Source organism: Monopterus albus, unplaced genomic scaffold (assembly GCF_001952655.1).
Source record: "Monopterus albus unplaced genomic scaffold, M_albus_1.0 scaffold24.1, whole genome shotgun sequence".
Lineage (NCBI taxonomy): Eukaryota > Metazoa > Chordata > Actinopteri > Synbranchiformes > Synbranchidae > Monopterus > Monopterus albus.
In genome coordinates, this window is record NW_018127904.1 from 273,495 (window position 1) to 294,111 (window position 20,617).

Genomic DNA, 20,617 nt, shown 5'->3' on the forward strand with positions numbered 1-20,617 from the left:
AGAAGTTCAAAACTACAGCGTTGATGATTTTTGATACAGATTGTTTCGCACTAAATTAGTGGACTTAGCTGTTGCCAACCGCCATTAAACAGTAGCAGAAGAATCAGAAATTAGTGGACTTACTTGTGTTGTTGTTTACAGCATGGTTGTGTGGGATTGTTGGTTCTTCTTGCTCAGATGTAAACTCATGCCCGTTGCGCAAAATGTTCCATCAACTTCCTGGAGGGAAGGTGAATTGGATTTAAGAGCCGCCCCACTTTGTCAGCTCATGTAGCACTGGATGTGTAGAAAAAGTCGGCAGAGTTGTGTATGGTGTCGGCAAGGAAATTGCTCTGATACGTACGAAAGCATAGTTTAAAGAGAAGAGAGAAAACAACAAAAACACGGGAATGATTTGCGTAAAAAGGCGCAAAGCCCAGAACTAAAGCGGAATTATGGATCAAGCAAAACCTGTGCGTGGCAGTCTACAACTAACGTTACCTTTTTGAAGACGAATGGAAGTTAGATGACTTCGAAAATCCGCTGCATTCATGGTAAGACATGAACAGTAAATGCTTTTAATCGTAAGCCACATTTAAGAAGGAAAACAGTTTATATGACTGAAAATTTGATGACATCATGTGGGATTCGCCCCTATTTCAGTATTTCTCCGTTGGCATCACTTGTAAGCAGTAGATTATACTTTGCATCTAAGTCGTACTAAAATATTTTGTGCTTTTTGTTTGTTTTTGACCAGCACGAGGGATTTTTTTTAAACTTACGAGTTTAGTCATGGATGATCATGAATCCCAGCCCCATCCACGGAGCTCTGGTCTGAGGTATGTAGCTGCTGTCACTGGGATTATAGTTTGTCCTTTCTGTGTATTTTATTTGTCAGTAAAACCTAATGTTGTCTTCTAATGCGTGTCGTACACCGTTTCCCAGAAAAGAAGATTGACATTATTGTTTATGGGGAAAAATACTAAAACGGTTATAGGATGTAAAAAATAAAGACAAAGGACTTAGCTTTTTCATTGTGCAAAGATGTAATGCCAAGCTCTTCCACTATATGACTGGCAAATTGTGTTGTGATAACTTGCATGAGGCAGCAACAGCAGTTTTCTCACTGAGCTGTTTAAGGTATGAGCACCACTGTAAAATCTGCTTTACCAGCTTTCAGCTAACATTCCCTTTGTTCTGTACATCACAGTCACAGTTTCTGCAGACGTTTCAACCTTTGAACTCTCCTCATTTCCTGCTCTGGGTTATACTGAGAAATTGCCTTGACCATATGTAGAGGTCATGGGAAGCATTTTACAGGAACAACATTCTGCCTCCTCTGTCTCTGTGATGAGCCTTATGACCATTTTTCTTGTGGAGATCACACACCCCACTGGGCTTGAAACTGATATTCTATAAAATACTGATTCGTCATGTCTGACAGTCAAGTCAAGAGTAAAACTGTCCTGTGAGTATATGACATGATGGAATTTCCCATCAGTTTTGGTTCAGGGACTTTGAGATGATGTCAGCTGCTTATATTATTACAGTGGTTGGAATCATTGGAGTCACTACTCACTCCCTTGGCATTCAGGGGAGATCTGCTGAGTTTTAGAGATTCAACTTAGAGGTGAGTTGGACAGTTTGAATATAATGATAGTTTTCAATCCGGTGTTCCATGATAGCTGAGCAAAGTTTCCGGTCCTGCCCTCTAATTTCCCACTTGTATTAACAACATTCAGACACATCGTATTTAGTTTACTACAAAATAACCCTCTTGGTGTGACTTGTCTTCATATTTTAGTAGTATTATTTACTCTGGGAGCACAGCCACACTCCTTGGAAATAGGGTGCAGCATGCTACCTAAATCTCTGTGGCCTGACTATTATTTGGAAAAGTAAACCACACTGTTCCACAAGCTGATGGAGTGTGAGAGAAAGCACATGCTCCTTCTGCTATTTGTGGGTTTATATATTTGTAGCCACTAGACCTGCTGCTTCTCACTTTTTCAAATGCAATCGTGTGTGAAAACTCCCGCCCAAAAAGCTACAATACATTTGTTATCCAAATACTGTCTGTGCCAGAAGGTAAGATAATCACTTTTATTTAGCCAAGTATGTTACACACATAAGGAATTTGTTTCCGGTACAGAACCGATGGCAGCCATCTGCGGCGCCAACTCAACCGATGGCTCTAACCATCGTGGGGCAACGGGGGGTTCAGTGTCTTGCCCAAGGACACTTCGACACGTGGACTGCAGGCACCGAGATTCAGACCTACGACCTCCTGGTTGGGAGACGACTGCTCTGCCCACTGTCGTCTCCAGAATCACTGGGCTGGCTGTTTCCCAAGCACTGAGCACTAGCACACACTTACTGTAGTATATAATAGTTTTGACAGCATTATTGGAACATGGTTTCTTTCTTGTTTTATTTTTGATGGCAGGATAATACGATATCCTTTGACGCAATCTTCATAGTCATCAGCCCTTTAGATGCTTGACTATCCAGCAAGCTAGTGTTGATTTTATTTTTTCTTAATAATTGTATGTGTTCTAGAACCATAATCATTCATGCCTATCTACTCTAACAGTGCACTGCTCAGAGCCCTGCTAATTGAACACACTTTTAAACCATGATCTCACATGGCTGGCTTTCTTCAGGGCAGAATGTGGAATTAGTTAAAGCATTGTGAATCCCCACAGCTGTTTCATTTAGACATGCAGGCAGTCCAAGGGCACAGCTGCTCACAGGAGTCTACAGAAGAAAATCATGGCAAGACTGACTGGTCAAAGTGGGATACTTTAAAAATGTGGGCGTGTGGAGTCGAAGCACAGTGATCAAAGTAAAGATAGACAAATCACAGGGCCTCAAGTAGACTGAGGCATATTTCTCCTTGAAAATGTGCTCAGGGACACAAAGGTTGTCTTAATTCAGGGAAATATAATTTGGTCTACAGCATGGCCACTGGTCAAAAGCAAGATAAAGTATGTCATTCAAAGATATCCAGATAAAGCAAGTGGAAAATCAGTATTGAGGTCCTGCTAGCTTGCCCTGGCAATGAGCTGCTGTCTTACTGAATATGTTATATGTCATGCTTTCTGCCTCACAGGGCTGAAACAGTCAAAATGGCCAACATCTTGGCAAAAGAGAAGAATGGGTTGTCTTTGTTTTCACACCGAAGCCAACGCACTGACTATAAATACCGTAAATACTTCTCACTGGACACTTAACGGATATTATGAAACAGTTTGTTGGTTATTATGACAGTGTTTTTCTTTTTATCTCTAAAGTAAACATTATGGTTATGTACAGTATTTATATAATAGTGATATTGTGTACAGCAGCCTGTTTAAACAGATCTGCTGCACAGATCCTGCCTGTACGCTGGCCTGTCTCATCCCTCCTTTGTTTCTGTTATGTGCTCTTCCAGGGCATAACAGTTGGATGCCTCCTACTCTTGGCCTGGGTAACATTCAGAATGAACATGAATTAGTCCTTTGTGCGCTCTCAATAGAAACTTTTACTTATCTCCAATAACACTCAGACATTTTATTTGACAAAGGAGCAAATTGCCTTGATTTGCTTGACCTTCATTATCAGTGTTTGTCATGTTTTATATGAGACATCTAGAAAACGTTCTGAGTTTACTTTAACGAGACCTTGACAGACTGTCTGTCTGTTATCCAATCACTGACAAGCTATCAAGTGCTAGGTATAAAATGAGAAATTGCACACCTTGAATTGGTTCTCTAGGTGGCGCTATCTCAGTGCATATGTCTCTTCTGTGGTGCAAAAGCCTCTTTGGACTGTGAAAATGAAAGATTAGGACAGATGTGTTCTTGCCTTGAGATTATATATGAGAAACGGGTATAAAACCCTTGTAACATGAAGGTGAAATGTTTTCTGTTTGAGTTCAGATTTGGAGGTTTGGGCAGTACTGCTTATTCTGTTCACACTGTTAGCAATAAAACAGATAAATGTGCCTGTTTTGCAAATTCACTGTCTTTAGAAACTCCAGTTTATGTGATCGCCAAAAGAGGGAAGGCATGCTGGTTTAGCCTTTGAAAAGATGTCCCAATGTAGACAATGCTGCATTGTTTCAGATGAAAGGACACAGTGTGATAGTATTAACTGTGACTCAACGTGGAGCTTTGTCTCTCACCAGATTAGTTAATGTAAATGTTGGTCTCGCTTTTAAAAAAAGCACACTTTCAGTCAAGTTACCAGAAGATATGTAGATGGTATGTTTTTCCAACTATGTAGGACTATTATAGAGTATGTATCTGGAAAAGAATAGCTGCAAACCCTAACAACTTGTTCCAAGTTCACCATCTTGACAGGTTTATTACATTTGAGAAGTTTTATTTGTGCATAAACAGACTGAAATACTGGTCTTTCCTGTATGTGTCCCACACGTTCTTGTTTTTCCCTTGCAGAGACAAAACCTGGTTATGTTTATTTTGGTACAGTGTTTTTGTAAAAATATTTGAGCTTCTTTGAGATAAGGTGAGGATAATGTAGCATAGCAATGCTCACTTCACAGAGTAGAATGACACGGAACATTGGACAGGGAACTGAAAGATCTCCTCATATAATCTTTAATCTCATTGCCTAACTTGCTGACTGACTTGCTAACTTACTCTGGCTCTGCTGCACTGTTAGGAATCGTACAACATAGGATACAAGCATGAGCACCACCGGGAGTAATAAAACAGTGAAAATGAGGCAGGTCGTGACCAATGAATATTACTTAATACACACACAAGGTTGCTCCTTAAATGTTTATTAGAATTCTACATAATGGTGCTAAGGATGTCCTGAGAGTTTGACTTGAACCAGGCCTGTCCTGGAAAACACTGTGGGAATTTTTTTTTTTTTTTTTTTTTTTAAGAAAATTGACCAAAAGCAGTAGCCTCAATTTAAAAGACTAACGTTGTATCAAATCTCTCCATCCTAGGCTGCTTGTGTAGTAATGGCCTTTCCAGACCCCCTTTTAAAAGCTTGTGTTTACTGTGAGTAACCTCTCACCAAATTACCAGCTGTGGCTCTGATTCTGTGTTTTGTCTTTCCTCCTTTCCTCAGGGATGACCCCCCCCATTCCTCTCCAGCTCCTTACAGTAACTCCACCCCTCCTCCACACTTAACCTCCTTATCGTCTAATGGTAGCCAGTGGTGGTGTTTGGACAGTGGGGCACATTTGTAAGAGAACATGTAGGGCTGCTGATAAAGGACTGGTGTTGAGCACTTATTTCATACTGGGATATCAAATGTTTGTTCAACAAAAATTTGATAAATTCTAATCCTTTTTAATAAAGGAAAATTGTAGTCTTCTAATTTTGCTAGAAGCCAAGATTATACCTTCCTGCTTTTGGAAAAAAAAAATGCTGCAAACTTTTTGTGTGATTAGAGAAAACAGGGAAAAATCTGTTCATTAAATATTCAAAGTATGTTATCTGTATCTAAACAAACAGAAGAATAAGTCTGAACATGTCATTCCTCAGCTTAACAGGAAGCGATACAATTCCCCACTTTAGACTGACTAATCTTTATTCTGTAAAGTGTTGATTAAGTTAACAATGAGGACATTCTCGGGCTGGATTTGTTAACAATAAGGTGCTGACCGCCTGTTTTGACAGCCTTTGACAATGCTACCCAGCTGCTAGAATATGTGGTTTTCTATTCATGTATTTTGAAGATAAATGTTCTTATCAGAAGTGTATTTATGATAATTATCATTTACCTTGGGAGTGTTTGGGCTGCATTTTCGAGAAAGTGAGGAAACATAATGAAATGATCAGAATCCAAATATGAGCTCACTAGTGTTCACATCCGTGGAGGAACTTAGGAAATTACTTGTTCCATATGTTTGTTTGTCATAATCACTATTATCGTCGTTGCTCTCAACCGACAAGTCTTATAACGTGCTTTCAGAGTGAATCAGTTTTGCAGAACTAAGGTGTGGTTTTGAAAAGCTGGCAGTGCTTTTATAATGAAAAGCAAACACAGAAGAAATACGTGATGAAATTAGGGAGTGGCAAGGTTTTCAAGGCCGTTTTAAATCTAAAAGGAGAGAAGAGTCCTTCTAACTCGCTTTTTGGGGGAGGGGGCTTTGATCACATTTTTACTGGCATGATTAGATTTGAAGCCCAGTTTTTGCCTGAGGTACCTTTAAAAGCCCTCGGTACACTGTTGCTCCACTGGCCCCACCCACAGGCTCATGTCTGCACAGGGAGGCACAGCTGCTTACCTTTCTGTTTGTGACCGCAGGGGGAGTGCTACGAACGCGGTAAGGGGGCCGATGGGATGTAGGCAGAGGAGATTTCTGATGTCACAGCTTGGGCGTCTCATTAAGGTGGGCCTTTTGAAGCTATACTGATAGAGGTTAGTCTCTCTGACATCTCATGGGAGATACACAGCAGAATGGAAATTATGTGAGCGGAGATGACCTTGGGCAGAGAGGTAAGAGCGTAGAATGAAGTGTGGGCAAAGTGAGAGGGAAACAGGCCAATCTGCTATAGTCAAACATTGGCCTCCAAAGTTGTAGTTCTTCTCATTGTTGTGTCTATAGTATTATCTGTACAGCTCAGTGCTGTCACTGACTTCCTCAAAAGCTGTTGCAGTGAACCTTGAGTTATGTTTGTGCATTTTTTCCATCCACACTGAGAGCCGCCTATGGGTTTTGACTTGAAATGTGCACTGATATGTTTGACTCTTTCACTTTGATTTTATAGCTAACTAGCAAACTATTGCAAGTGTTTGGTCATTGGAGCATGGAATTGTTCTTGTTTCTTAAAATAATTAGGCAGTTGTCTGAGAATGTGACTGAGCACACTGGCTGTTTTGAAAACTTGTTTCTTTGTGCATGAACCCACCTTTCCCCAAGGGCTCATCCTGCTGCTCAGCAGCTGCTACCATACCACGGTAGACATTTTTTGCTAATTCTTTTCCATCACAGAAACTTAAAAGCAATTTAAATTTCTGCCGATGCTTCAGTCTGGTTTCTCCTCTGGGCTGCTCCCATTTAATCATTCTTACAATCGATCCAGGGCTTGAGGTGTGTTTAATCTATTGGGTAGAAAAAAAAGTACATAGAAGTGACTGAAATGTTTCTGGTAAAAGTCATGCCAGCTTGAGCAAAGTGTAATGGAATGTAGGGAATTTGGATATTATTTTGTTCAGCTGGGTGACTCCTCCCGGTATTACGATTACTTTTCATTTTTGAAAAATTATAACAAAGGACATGCATCTTTAAACTCTGTCTTTCACCTCTGTCTCTCTCTGTCATTCTGTCTTTTTCACACAAAAGCACAAAGCATTTGAAGTATTTTTACATCAGAAGCAGCATTTGGACATCATGCTCGCCCTTTGTTTCCCTTTATCATTTTGAGGTTTATCAGAGATTTGGCTAAAATCTAATCAAGCAGATTGGAGCTTTGGAAGACTTATGTTTGCCTCAAGCTATCTAGCACATTTTTTAATCAGGTGACAGGCAGAACACTAGACATCTGTATTCAAATCAGAAATCAGCGGATGGCTAAAGTTAAATCAAGAAAGTCAGTTGATCACATCATCAGAATGCTTGTTTTTATCACAGTGTGTATCTGAGTCCAGTTGTTTGCACAACTGAAATATGCAAGAAGATCGCATGATGAAACGGTAACAAATAACACGCCGATAACAGGCCTGTTATTTCCTGGTAGTCTGTGATCACGTCTGTCAAGCATGTCCTCTGGTGTTGAATAGGCTTGTTTGTGAGTGTCAGACCTCCCAGGGAAACCCTGTGCATGAGGCATCAGCACAGTCAAGCTTCAACACGTCTCCTCTCATTCAGCAACACATCCCGGGCTTCTGGAAGGAAAAAAAAAAAAAAACCACAAGCAGCCTGTGTCTGTCTGTCACCTGCTCAACGTGTTGTGATGAAATTACTAGTGACACAGCTGTATAAACTGGGCTCACCATGAACCTGAGGCATGTTGATTGTGTAATTCTCCATACAAATGTATTAATTGTTTTTTATTTATTCAGTTCATAGTTGAACTGAAAATCACTTAAGAGCTGTATCAAATAAACCTACTTACAAGGCCCAGTTCTAGAGCATTTGTAAAATGTGTGGAAAATGTTCACAAATAGCACTAAATGGTTATAATTCCATTGCAAAATAAACAGCTAGAGCATTGAAAACAGGACTTTGAACCCAGTAGAGACCTCAGAGTAAATATCAGTTTTAGCTAGTCTGTGTGTTGACATACGAGCAGGAAATTCGTGGTCATATTAGTGGTTTCACACCAACTGTGTGATCTGTTTGTTATTATCCCTCTAACCCTTCCTTTCTTACTTCTCTACATCCTTCAAACTGTCTAATTTGGGTTGAGAGGGGTTACATTTTAACATGTCAATATTATTCACAAGGCAGATGTCTAAAACATCAGTGTTCCAGTGTCAGAGTGTTACAATGACACCAGCTACCCATAGTAGTGTTTGATCATACTGGATAAAAAGAACAACATACTGAGAGTTGTTTAGTCCTCATGGTGGAACATATGTGTCCTTTGCCAGTGTTATTTAAATCAGCCTATTTAGTCAAGCAGTGCTGTGTGAGCTGGAAATTTTGCTGTGTGGCATTATTACTGTACACAAAACAACAATGAGAAAGGGCAAGACTGCATACGAAGTACAGACACAAACACCCATGCAGGTGCTGATTTTCTTCAGGCGATGCAATATGAAGCACATCTTGTATAAGCTGTGACAGTCAAATGTCCATTTGGAAACACAGTGGCCAATGTGTGTGTCAGAAATTAATTAATTTAATATGTTTTACTATGGTGATTTTTAGATACAGCAAAAAAAAAAAAAAAAAAAAAGTTGTGTCAGCATGAAGCTCAGCCTCTGGACTGCATTTTTGCTAGTTACAGTCCAAAGAATTAGAGATCACAAAGGTTTAAAGACATTTGCATTTTTTATTCTCATCCAAAATGTCAACAGACCTGTATGAGTAATCATGTGGACTAATTATCCTGCGGTGTTTTAGCAAAGGAGACTTGGTGAACTATAGTCTTTGATAGGCAATAGATGAGTACATGCCATTATTTAGCGATAGTATCAGTACTGCATCAGGGTCCGGCACAGCCTTTTCCTTCTCCCCTCTGAGATCTTACCTTCTAGAACAGGTTTTTCTACTTTAGTCAGTGGAAATGATGACAATCAGATGTATCTAGAAGTATTTCATGCTACTCATCATTTTAGTCACCCAGATCCACGCAGTTTGTGGAATTCAAATTTAGATAAAAACACACACAATCTTCATTAATTGTATGTCAGCCACTATAAGTGATGAACGCCAAAATAAACTGACAAACACGCACAGCCATGAAAATGGAGGAGAACCTGATCTTGTAACATTATTATGGTTAACATGTCAACCATACTGACTCCATGGATATTTAACGTATCATTGGGCCTCCTAAAACTGTTATATTTAGACATTACAGTAGTTAATAAGAAGATATGGATTGTGTATTGGACTTCCAAATAGCTGCATCCCAACCCAGGAGTCCCCACGAGTGGTGTGGTTTGTACTTGGACCCTAGCTGGGTTCACTTGGCATTTGTTCCTTTCCATTTATTTTTCAAGAAAATTTACTGTCGCGCTCCAGAAAGGAATCAACAAAAATAAACACTACTGTAATTCACTGGCAGCATTTGGATTTGCTGGTTATTGCCAGCGCTAGATTGTGTGGCCTTATGAGAGATGAATGGATAAAGAAGCTGCCTGCAGTTTCTCAAATGACCACCTCAGTATTGCCTGTAGTGCGACTGCCCTCTTACAAGGTACAGTAAATGCTCTCACATCTCAGGCACATCTGTATGGGTTTCAAACCCTTCTCATACAGGCACATCTGTATGGGTTTCAAACCCTGCCATGTATTTTGCTGAGGAATAGCAGACTAAAAACAATGCATGAACTTTTTTTTCCCTGACATTTGTAGATATGCCTGAACCTTTGTCTCAAATTAATAAGGTTCTAAATATGTTTTACATTGTGACATATTTCAGTTTCACAAGAGAATTTGAGTGCTATAAAATGGCAGATTTTGCCAATAGTGTTGGTGCATTCACTAGTACTAGAGTGAGCCTTTCCTCAGCATGTGTCTCAGTGTGTGCGTGTTTTCCTATGTGTCTTCGTCACGGTGTTTAAGGACATCTGCCCCCGTAGCAAGACTAATAATCCTTTGCTCGACGGGTCTCTGTGGAGTCTGTGAGCTTGCATTGCTCAGATTCCTGATTGAATAAGTGGTGCCCCCCACGTGGGACTGTAGAGTCCAAAATTAAGGGCACCGGGTCTGCAAAACCCTACTTTATCTTTGTTAAGTGGGGCTTGAATGATTCTACACTTACTGATTCCTTGGCCCACTTTGCCACTTGATGGCATCCTAGTACATCAGTGCGATTTTTTTCTGGGTTGATGTGATTTGGTTTCTTAGCATCATAATATCTGCAACTTATCTTTTCAGTGGAACTATAACACAACAAAAGGTGTTACAGCTAATCCTAAAACATGATAATAATGACTGTTCAGATTCAAATGTTTTTTTAACAGACAGGTTTATATGTTTCACCTCCTCATATGAGCCTTATGACAAAGGTGTAATTATCTGAAATAGAATGCATCACAGATTTACTATAGTATAAATGACTTTCTAAGAGAGAGTCATGTAAAGCTTGGGAGGAATGAAATCAGTGGTAATGTGTAATACAATCTATTGAACTGTTCATTTATTGTGTGGCATACCTGGTCAGCCTGTAACACCTGACAGCTACTGCTCTCTTTCACACTTTATTAACACAGTTTCCAGGAATGTCAAACCTAGACAAACACTCAAAAACACACTTCAGACCTGAAATCTCTTCATCATAGTTTCTCACACAGTCCTAGTTGTACCAAGTGATGTTTACAGTTACTGAAACCAATGTCTCTATCTTTTCTTTTTCAGTCTCTCACATCTGTCTATTCACAGCCATTTCTTCATGACTCAGTGAGCACGTTTGTCCACTTGGTTGTCTTGTGACTTGTTTGCAAAGTGGACTTGAGCTCTTTTATGTAGTAGTCTCACTGCTTCCTAAAACTCGAGGAAGAAAGGATTCCTTTCATGCTGCCAGGCGCACTTTGATTTTCAACCACGTTATTGTCTGAAATGGCAAAAACCATTTTAATTACCTTTTGTTTGAAAATGAACAAGTTAAGTTATTCCTGGTCTTTCTCTAAAATGTTCATTTTTGTGGCACACTGTGTGTGTGTGTGTGTGTGTGCGCGTGCAACAGTCAGACTTTTTTTTTGTTGTTGTTTGCTTTTGCAAATGGCCAAGAAACTGAGAATAACCTACGCTTTCTTGTCCAACTACAGGGTGTCAACCAAAAGCAAAGCACCATCCCCACCAGGACTAAAGAGGCCGGATTCCCCAGGTTTCTCTCAGTTTTACCCAGGAAACCATCATTTCACCATGGACCAGAAGGAGAACCTTAATGATAAAAACCTCTCTCTGCATGTGGTTTTGCCTGGGGGAGTGGAAAAGATGACAGTGGTTCATGGAAGGTACAGTTAGACATCAGTGTAAATCAGTATCCCATGGTCGTGATGTGTGAAGCTTAAATTCATAAAGTTGCATACTGTATATTGGATGATTACATTTGCAATTGTGTGTTGGTTAATGCTGAACATTTCAGTGTAGGCTGAAGTCAGATGAAGTCATTACATAAAGTTCAGTTCCAGTCAGATTGTGGAGATTGCATTTATTTATTTTTGTTCTCAAACGATTGAGTGAGGGATTAATGCAACATAAATTATCTGATCGCATGCTAGTGAAATAACAATACATATACAACTTACTGTTAAATACTTCAGCTGGAACTGCACCACCTTATCAGATCAATGTGTCAACATATCTCCATGTCTATTTTCAAGAACTCCGTGTCCGTCTGTGAGTCAGCTCGTTCGCACTGCTTCAACATTCCATTGACGGAGTTTACTTAAGATACCATTATCTTTATTTTAATGCACAAAGTTTACAAACATTCTATCTTTTGCACCTTGGAGTCTTGAAGAATGAATGAAAGTGATTCAGTGAGGAAAGACTAAGCTCTGAATTCTTTGCCTTCTTTTCTCCTCTAAACCTTTTCTAAATGCCTGCACAACAGAGTTGGTGCTTTATTTAAGGGTTTAAGTTTAAGGCCTTAAGGTTATCTACTGCATTATCATAGCCAGGAAAGCGCCATGCAGTTTCTGTTTCCACACATTCTGCACATCTTCTTTAAACATAAACTTATTTAAATCAATGAAGCTACCAGCCCATGAAATTAACTGTTTTTTCCCCAAGGGAACTCTAAACTATCCTTGTATTAAAGTATAAAATTAATTTATAAGTCAAGCAATTGTTATGCCTGTTTGTTAACAAAACATCCATTATGTTAAGTCATTTTTATTTTATATTAAAAGTACTTTGTTACATTTTCTTTGTGCACCTGGTACTTAACATTTCACCTCACTTCTACCTTCTTATGTTAAACAAATGAGTTTATTTTCTCTTTGACTTTCAGCCAACCCCTCATGGATCTGTTAGTGACGCTTTGTGCAAAGTATCACCTGAACCCCTCGAGCCACACCTTAGAACTGGTCACCGCCAACAGGAACAGCGTCAAGCTGAAGCCTAATACACTCATAGGGACTGTGGATGCGGAGAAGATTATACTTAAACCTAAAGGGGAGGATAAAAACAAGAAGACGGGTCCTCAGATGCCTGAGGTACATTGAGTACATCAGCATGCTGGAAACACTATTTGCTGTTCATGTTGAGTAAACAAATGTAATCAAACGAGCACATTTTGTTTTCTCCAGGCAACTGTTCGGATGGTGATAAACTACAAAAAGACCCAGAAAACTATATTACGGGTCAATCCCCGAGTTCCACTGGCCGAGCTCTTACCAGCAATATGTGAGAAATGTGAATTTGACATGGAGTCTACGGTTCTATTGAGAGATGTCCAATCACTGGCCCCTTTGGACTTGTCCAGTTCTCTAAATGATTATGCAATAAGAGAGCTTTATGCAAGAGACACTAAAGGTACAAGTACTGTCTATTAAAAGATCCAACCCTTGTGCATACTGATGTGAGATTTTGTGTTTTAGCCTATTTACCATCTGATATTTGACATACCTCCCTCATCAGCTCACTTGTTGTGTATATACCATTTGTTCTGCATTAAATCTCATGCTTGTTGGCTCTGCAGGACAACCTGATTCTCCTGTGTGTCCAGCCTCAACAAGTCAAGCAGGTATTTCATTTTTTTAAAACTCTATGATTAGTATTGACAGAGCCATCAGTTTTCTGACTGTTTTCTTGTTGTCTTTGTTTTTCAGGAACAGTCCAGCCAGGCAAAGATAAGACTCAGAAAGAGAAAGAAAACAAAGGCCTCTTTAGTTTGTTCAGAAAAAGCAAGAAAAAGTCAGACCAGGTAGATGTTCTTTAGTAAAACAGTTATATTTTCTTTTTGCATATCCTGTATGAAGTATTTGTCCAAGGACACAACTGTATTAGAAAGTAAAATGTCAGAGGGAGTTTTGTTTACTTTTCTTTGCCATTGGTTGACGTGTGCTGCATTGTTTGGGAACAGTCCTCCTTATCGTGTTTTGATTGGATGTTTGTTCTTTAAAGGCAACGGCAGCCAGCGCCCCAGCTTCCCCAGTACTTGTGAGCAAACCTCGACCGCGCAGCATGGCCTTACCTAGCACAAATTCGTCTCCTCTCAGCTCTCCCACAATCTCCATGGACATGCCAAAGAAGAGACGTGCACCCCAGCCCCCAGTCTTTGTCTCTCAGAGCTGCCCCTCGGACCCTAGTGCTCGTCGGAGACTCTATTCTGAGCCAGTTTCCCAACTAGACCGTGACCAGGTGAGTGGACTGACTGATGAGACAGAAGCTCTGACATCTGTAGGAGCACTCATTATGTAACTAACTTGCATTTTGTTACTTAGGTGTCTCGTTTAAGTCGTGGGTCCTCGGCAGAGTCTTCACTGAAGAGAACCAAACGCAAGGCTCCTCCACCTCCCGCGTCTCCTAGCGCTGTTGTCCAAGAAACAGTGCCTCTAGATCAAAGTTTGCAAGGTTTGTCCTTGTTTAAATCTGAGCCTATATATTAGAGTTTCATATAAGAAGTGGTCATGTTTACTTATTCAGTGGATTGTTAGGGTAATTGTTTGATTTCTGTGTTGAATATAAGGTGTGTGGCATTTTGTCATGTGTACTTTGACCCTTAAGACAAAGACAGGTCCTTTCAAACGTTGCAGCTGAGTTAATAGTTTTTATTTGATTTGACTTGTATGCCACCTAGTGGCTGTTATTGAACAGTGCTTCTTCATGTTGAACACTATAGCCCTGTAAGGAGACAAAATCACAGCATGTTTATGGTGGTAAGAGCATGGGAAATGATTGCTTTAAATAGGACTTGTGTTTAACTCTACAGGTTCAACGCCATCTGCGAGTAAGATTTTCCAAATTACTGGTGTATTTTGGTCATTTTCCTGGGATGAATATAATTAACTTGCTTTCACAAACAGTCCTTTCCTGTGATTGTGCAGACATAACTCACTCTCCTCACTCTCACTGGATTATTCTGTGAGGGGAAACTCCACCTGTCCTATATACAGATCTCTCTTGATAAATCAAAAACTAAGAATATTTAAAAATACAACTTCTAAACTGCAAAGCCAATGCATTTTAGTTTATATAGCTAAACTGATAAAGCTTATTTAGTGAATGCACAGCTTTAACTGGATGTGGCTATTCATACAAATAGCAAGTAGGGCAGATAGATAGGAGCTAGATGGTTTTTGAGAATCCTGCTTTCATCCAGAACCAACCATGTTTTTAATTACTTTGTCTTTAATGGTCTCTTTTGGTTTAAATATTGGAAAATACTGAAATCTATCCACAGTGAGAACTGGATTTTTATAACCAACAAGGATATGTTTTGAACTAGATGCTCCCATTGACTTTTTCAATGTCTGTAAGCACCACATACAGAATGTAATTCACTCCATCATGTGTATTCAGAATTGTCATTGCAAGAACTAATGTCCTGTGTATCACACAAACAGCAGTTTTTGTTCTTTAAACTGAGCCTCTGTGGCTTTAAAAACATGTTTTCTACATGTTTATACTTGAACTGTGCTATTGTATCAGAAAATGTCACGGCTTCCGTGTTTACCCATAGTCCTTTGACCAGCACCATATATCCCAGACCACATTACTAGGAAATGTACCCAGGCATTCTATGACTCCTCTTTCCATGTGTAACCACTTCCGTCCTCCGCTTGCTCCTGGTTTTTTGAACATTGAGTTCACACAGAAAGATCACTTCCTCTGGTGTTTTTCCCAAACAACCCAGGGCAGCTCAGTAGACAAAGAGATCAGAGGCTGAGAACAGTGAGTTTTGTTTAAATAGCCCCGAATTCCTTTTGCTATCTGCTCCTCTGTGTTGCACTAAGTTGAAGTGCTAAATTAAGAACAAGACAAAGCAGGTGTTAGATGTGAAACCTTATAAATGGAATAGAAGAACCTTTATGGCAAGTGTGAATATACACACCCATGAGTACTGTGTTTTGCATATGTTTACAGTGGGAAAATAAAATAAAATGAACAAATATATACTAACTTAAAAACTGTTATACAACCTTTGAATTTTTGCTAAATGAGTTGAGCTTCATAACAATTTCTTAAATCATATGATCAGTTTTTATATACATATTACAGCCAATACATGCCTTTGCCAAAGTGGGCATAATGTGATTTTTGGATACTCTACTGATCATTTAACAACACTTCTAATGCCACTCAGTAAATGGCAGTGAGTTTTGATTGAGCTCCTTTATGTTTTTACAGGGGATACAGCTGCTAACACACTGGAGGAGATTATGGAGCAGGAGGAGGTGACTCCTTCTGTAATGTCTGCTACTGCTAGTGATACCCAGGGAGAGGACGGCAGCCTCAGCATGTCAGCTGATGCTTCATTGCATTCCCCATCCCCAGATACTGAAATACTGAGCACAATGTCTGTCGAGGGCAATGGGGAAGATCTGGCTTGTGATATGTCCTCAGATGGCAAGTACGAACTCTAGTAAGACTTCTCAAGACTGAGCCTGCTTTTTCATTAGCGTTAAGAATAATTCTAAACCGTTGTTTGCTTGGTTTTTACAGTGAACAGCAAAGCACAGTGAATGAGTTTGTAACTCTCGGTGATGTGAGGACAACTGCTGGCACAGACTCATCTAAACTGGAAGTTACAAGTGGGTTTATTAATGTGTTGGGTTTTTTTTAAATATCTATTCTACAGATACAGTACTATGCAAAGGTTTTAGGCCACCATTAGATTTGTTGTTTTAGAAAGATTATATGTATTTATTTATCAGAATGCAGCTAGAAAATGTAGGAAATATGTACACTGTATTAAAAAAACACAAAAATGAGTGGAAGAGCAAGAAAAAGAGCAAATTTCTCAGAGTTTCTTCTTTGAGAGACCAGAGGAAATCCAGGAAGGACCTGGTTTAGCATCTGGCAGCTTCATCTGGATTGCCAAGTCCACAGTCTGAAGAAGCTTGATCAGGAACGGTCTTTGTGGAAGGACGGCAGCCAAGAAACCGCTTTTTCAGAAGGGGAACAGGAAGAAAAGGCTGAGATATGCAAAAGCCTGCAAAGATTGGAGTGAAGATCAGAGGAGAAGAGTATTATGGAGTGATGAATCAAAGGTTTAAATGTTCCTAGTCCAATCGCCAACAGTTTGAAACATGGCGGAGGGTCTGTCACAGTTTCAAGATTTCAAGAGAATTCAAGCTGTGCTAAGTGCAAAGGAGGGGGGGGGAGAGGTCACACTAAATGCTGACTTTGGACTGTAGACGTCATTTGGTCCTGAAAAACTAATGGTGGCCTAAGACTTTTGTTGCAACAATGCCTACTTAGGGTTTTTTTTTTTTTTGTTCACTTGATGTGTTTGCGCTTCTCAAAGAAAGTTAACACACCTGTCTCACATGAAAAATATTTTCTTTTACCTGTATAGGTAGTGGTCCTTGTCAAGTTGAAAATGTAAGCCAACAGCCAATCTGTGAAAGGTCTACAACTGAGAGTGCTGAAGGAGATTGCAGTACTGTACCCAGCAGTCCTCATCAGCCTGTGATGCAGGATGCAGAAGGACAGGCCTGTGTTCAGGAAAACACTGAACCCCTGCAGGAGCAGGCTGTCAGGTTGGAGAGTGCTGTGGCCACCAACACATCATGCCCCGCTGGAGAGGTTGCTCAAGTGCAAACAGATTTCGCACTGCCTGTGTCTCTACCACAACAAATGGATAAAGTTCCATTTGCAGATAATGCAACAGCCCTTGAATCAGCAGGGAAGAAAGATATGGCCACTTTGACGGAGGAGCTGAACCCACCTGACTTCAGACATGTCTTTTCCCACACCTCAGAGACATCCTCATGCCAGCACTCAATACCAAGTGCCCCTGCCACAACAAAGGCACCATGTGTTTATGCTACAGACTCTGAGCCAAAGCCCAAGCCTTCCAATGAGCTGACAAGGGACTACATCCCCAAGGTGGGAATGACAACGTATACTATTGTGCCTCAGAAATCTCTGGAGAAACAGAGATATTTTGAAGTCGCACTGACACTGGAGAAACCTCCTGTGGCTCCAGAAGAGGGACTTAATATTGGTTCTCTTCAGTTGGAGGAGAGCACAGCACCGCGAAGACAGATGGAGGCCTCAGAGGAAAAAAGTGAGCTACACTCTACTATACCCAGGGAAGACTTACTGAGCAGCACTGCTACTAACCATGACACTGTTAATGGATGCATACCTGAATCTACTCATTTCGCATCACCAACAAGTTTACCTAAAGCAGATGAGAAGATCTCATTCTCGGCTAATGGGACATTTCAAGTAGGTTCACCAGCAGAAGTCAAGGAGGTGAAAATTCCACCTGCAACTAAACCTAAACCTGGTTCTTTCCGCTTTGCACAGCACAAAAAACCATCTGGGTATTATGTAACCTCAGCGGCAGTGAAAAGCTTTGCCCAGAGAGAGGGTCAAGAAAATGCAGAGAGAGCAAAGTTATCACCACCTCCTATGCAGTGTTGGGAGGAGACAACTGGGGCTGCTAACATCCAGTTTTGCCCTACAAGGGATGACCGGGGCATAGCCATCAAGCAAATCACTAGGCAAAGTAGTTTACCATGTAAAGAGCCAAGTGCAGGGCTAAGCTTGGAAAAATTAAGAAGCTTTGCAGCCCCTAGGCCCTACTCTCCTACAACCCCATCTCGGTTTGCCCAGGCCGTGTCCTCTGCTGTGAGAAGGAGCCAGTCCTTATACCATGGGCCAAAGTCACCTCACTCACCTGTTTCACCACCCCTCTCTCCAATTACAACTTGTTCTTCAGTCATAGAGTCAAAAGGATTAACTAATCTCAAGGTGAGTTCTGAAAGCAAAGTTTTACATGATTAAAGATGAAAGCAGTAAAGACTGTCTGTTCATGAGACCACTGTCACTGGTCGTTGTTTTTTAATGCATACTTTGATTTTAGTTTGTTTAAACAATTGCTGTGGCGCTTCTTTCTGGTACTGCCTCAGCCATTTACACAGTGGCAAGTTAACAACTGTCATGACCATATATCCAGCAGAATAGTCATAATAGTTTCTGTGACCTATTGACTTGAATCAGCCCAGGGTTTAAAATAAAATATCTTCTGTGCTCCCTTTAAGAAAATGAGTTTGGGCTTTCTGTGTTTTTTTTACCAATTTGAATTTTTGTCCTGTTTAGTTTGTTTTAAATTAAGGATCAAGAAGGTTATGCTGTATCATTTTGTCTGTTAATAATTTATACACTATATAAAAAAAAAAAAGAATAAAAGATGCAGAGGATGAGAGGGAGTTGAGGCACCGAGGAGATGAGGGGCACAACCTACTGACAGTAAATAACTAAAGAATTCAAATGCTTATTTTTTTAAAGACACTACTGAGTAAAAAGATTTATCTCTGGTGCACCATGAAGATTACAAAACATGTTAGATACATAGATTTCACTCAAATATTTTACACCATATTTTAAGCACAAAATGGACTATAAGCCTTGTTCAATTAATATATCATAATGTGTGCAGATCTGGAAATTAATGAGATAATTCCTACACTAGGGGCATCAAGGTCATTGGGGCTTTTTGTATATGAACTGTAGAAATACTGTTGTCTACCTTTGCTGGACTCAATATTGTTGTTTTAGTGGCTCTTAAAATGCATAGAAAAAGATAACGGCGGTGTTGTTTTATGTTGTCTGGCACAGTAACTCTTCAGTGACTGTCTCTGTTGTCTTTTTTTATTTTTGAAACATCACAGGGCAGTGAAAAGAGAGAAGTGGGTAGTGACCAAGGCTCCATTCTGCACAGGGTGGAGGATCAACCACCATCTTTTAGTGCGATTGCTGAGGTGGAAGGAAAGAGCAGTCCATAGCAGTGCTTTAATTCTTCTGACATATCGTCTACTGTAAGCAAAATTCAATACTTTGCAGTATAGATGTTATATAGATTATTATATAGATGTGTGCCCAACACAAGCATGGAGTTTTGTTTTTTCTTCCAGGAGGAGCTTATCCTGTCTACTTTGAGTTTTCTACAACACTTTATTTGACAACACAGAAGCAGATACGGACTTTTGTTTTACCTCTTTTGGTAGTGTACATAAAATGATGTATTTTGATGATTAATAATTGCTGTATTTTGATTTACTTTCTCACATGTCATTATGCAATATCTCTGGCTGACCTGCATACTTTAATACTTTTTATTTTGTGTGATGCCTGTGTTGCGTTTAATACGTTGCTGTCATATGAACAATACTATTAAATGAGAACAGTTCTCTAAATTATTAGGCTAAGTGCCAGAGTTGTAATATTACTGGGTTTATTCAGAAAATATATTATCTAAGTAATACTTGATGTGTCTGACCTAAGGTACTTAAATCCTCCTTAGATTATACATCAAATGTGTATTTAAGCACTAGTTTTGATTAGGATATATGCAAAACACTGTGTACAGTACACCTATTCTGGTCAAGCAGTGTTGTAATGAATAAAGTTTTGTCATTTCAGTTTCCTTTATAGTTGCCTTCAGTTGGTGCATAAATGATGCAGACTTTAAGTGTGTGTGTGTGTGTGTGTGTGTGTATCGGTTCCCACTGAGCACCGAGCTGCTCCAAACGTGATTAGTTTGTGACATTACAGCAAAGCACCTGTGCTGCAGTGACTTTCATTCCCCTGTTCAGCCACAATATGAAAACTAAGGTTCAAGATCTGAATTGGAAATTCTACGTAGGAGCCATAAGGTAAAGATGGATTATTTTTTTTAGTCCATATTGTAACATTGGCTGGGTCGAGGAAAGATTTTTATCTCAGGAACATTTTGTATATTATATGGCATGCAGACAGATAAGCATGAAAACTGCAACTTCACCAGCAGCATATACTATAACACCGAGTTGTTTTTTTTGTTTGTTTTTGTTTTGTTTTTTGCACTATGAAGCTCTATGAAGAAGACACTATAGT

At 39.8% G+C, this 20,617-nt stretch overlaps 1 protein-coding gene across 4 annotated transcripts; it reads left to right on the forward strand.

Moving 5' to 3' along the window:
* The first annotated feature begins 270 nt into the window (after positions 1 to 270).
* cobll1b (cordon-bleu WH2 repeat protein-like 1b) lies at positions 271 to 19,783 on the forward strand. Of its 4 annotated transcripts, XM_020594727.1 has the most exons (14): positions 271 to 533; positions 737 to 818; positions 11,386 to 11,574; positions 12,576 to 12,780; positions 12,874 to 13,099; positions 13,266 to 13,310; positions 13,396 to 13,490; positions 13,691 to 13,927; positions 14,011 to 14,140; positions 15,917 to 16,139; positions 16,232 to 16,320; positions 17,088 to 18,493; positions 19,414 to 19,560; positions 19,657 to 19,783. In XM_020594727.1, the coding sequence occupies exons 1-13, from the start codon at positions 506 to 508 to the stop codon at positions 19,525 to 19,527; spliced, it is 3,069 nt and encodes a 1,022-aa protein (XP_020450383.1). In that variant the 5' UTR covers positions 271 to 505; the 3' UTR covers positions 19,528 to 19,560; positions 19,657 to 19,783. The 4 variants fall into 4 exon arrangements, with proteins under 4 accessions (XP_020450383.1, XP_020450388.1, XP_020450385.1 ...); XM_020594732.1 differs by lacking the exons at positions 271 to 533; positions 737 to 818 and adding an exon at positions 6,156 to 6,268; XM_020594729.1 differs by lacking the exons at positions 271 to 533; positions 737 to 818 and adding an exon at positions 6,266 to 6,334.
* Positions 19,784 to 20,617: the final 834 nt, after the last annotated feature.

What these genes read in the sequence shown, in the direction of transcription:
- cobll1b (XM_020594727.1), top strand. Translation starts at nt 506, where the DNA reads ATGACTTCGAAAATCCGCTGCATTCATG. An exon ending in GAAAATCCGCTGCATTCATG is followed by an intron (nt 534 to 736) that starts GTAAGACATGAA and finishes GTTTTTGACCAG; the next exon opens with CACGAGGGATTTTTTTTAAA. An exon ending in CGGGTCCTCAGATGCCTGAG is followed by an intron (nt 12,781 to 12,873) that starts GTACATTGAGTA and finishes TGTTTTCTCCAG; the next exon opens with GCAACTGTTCGGATGGTGAT.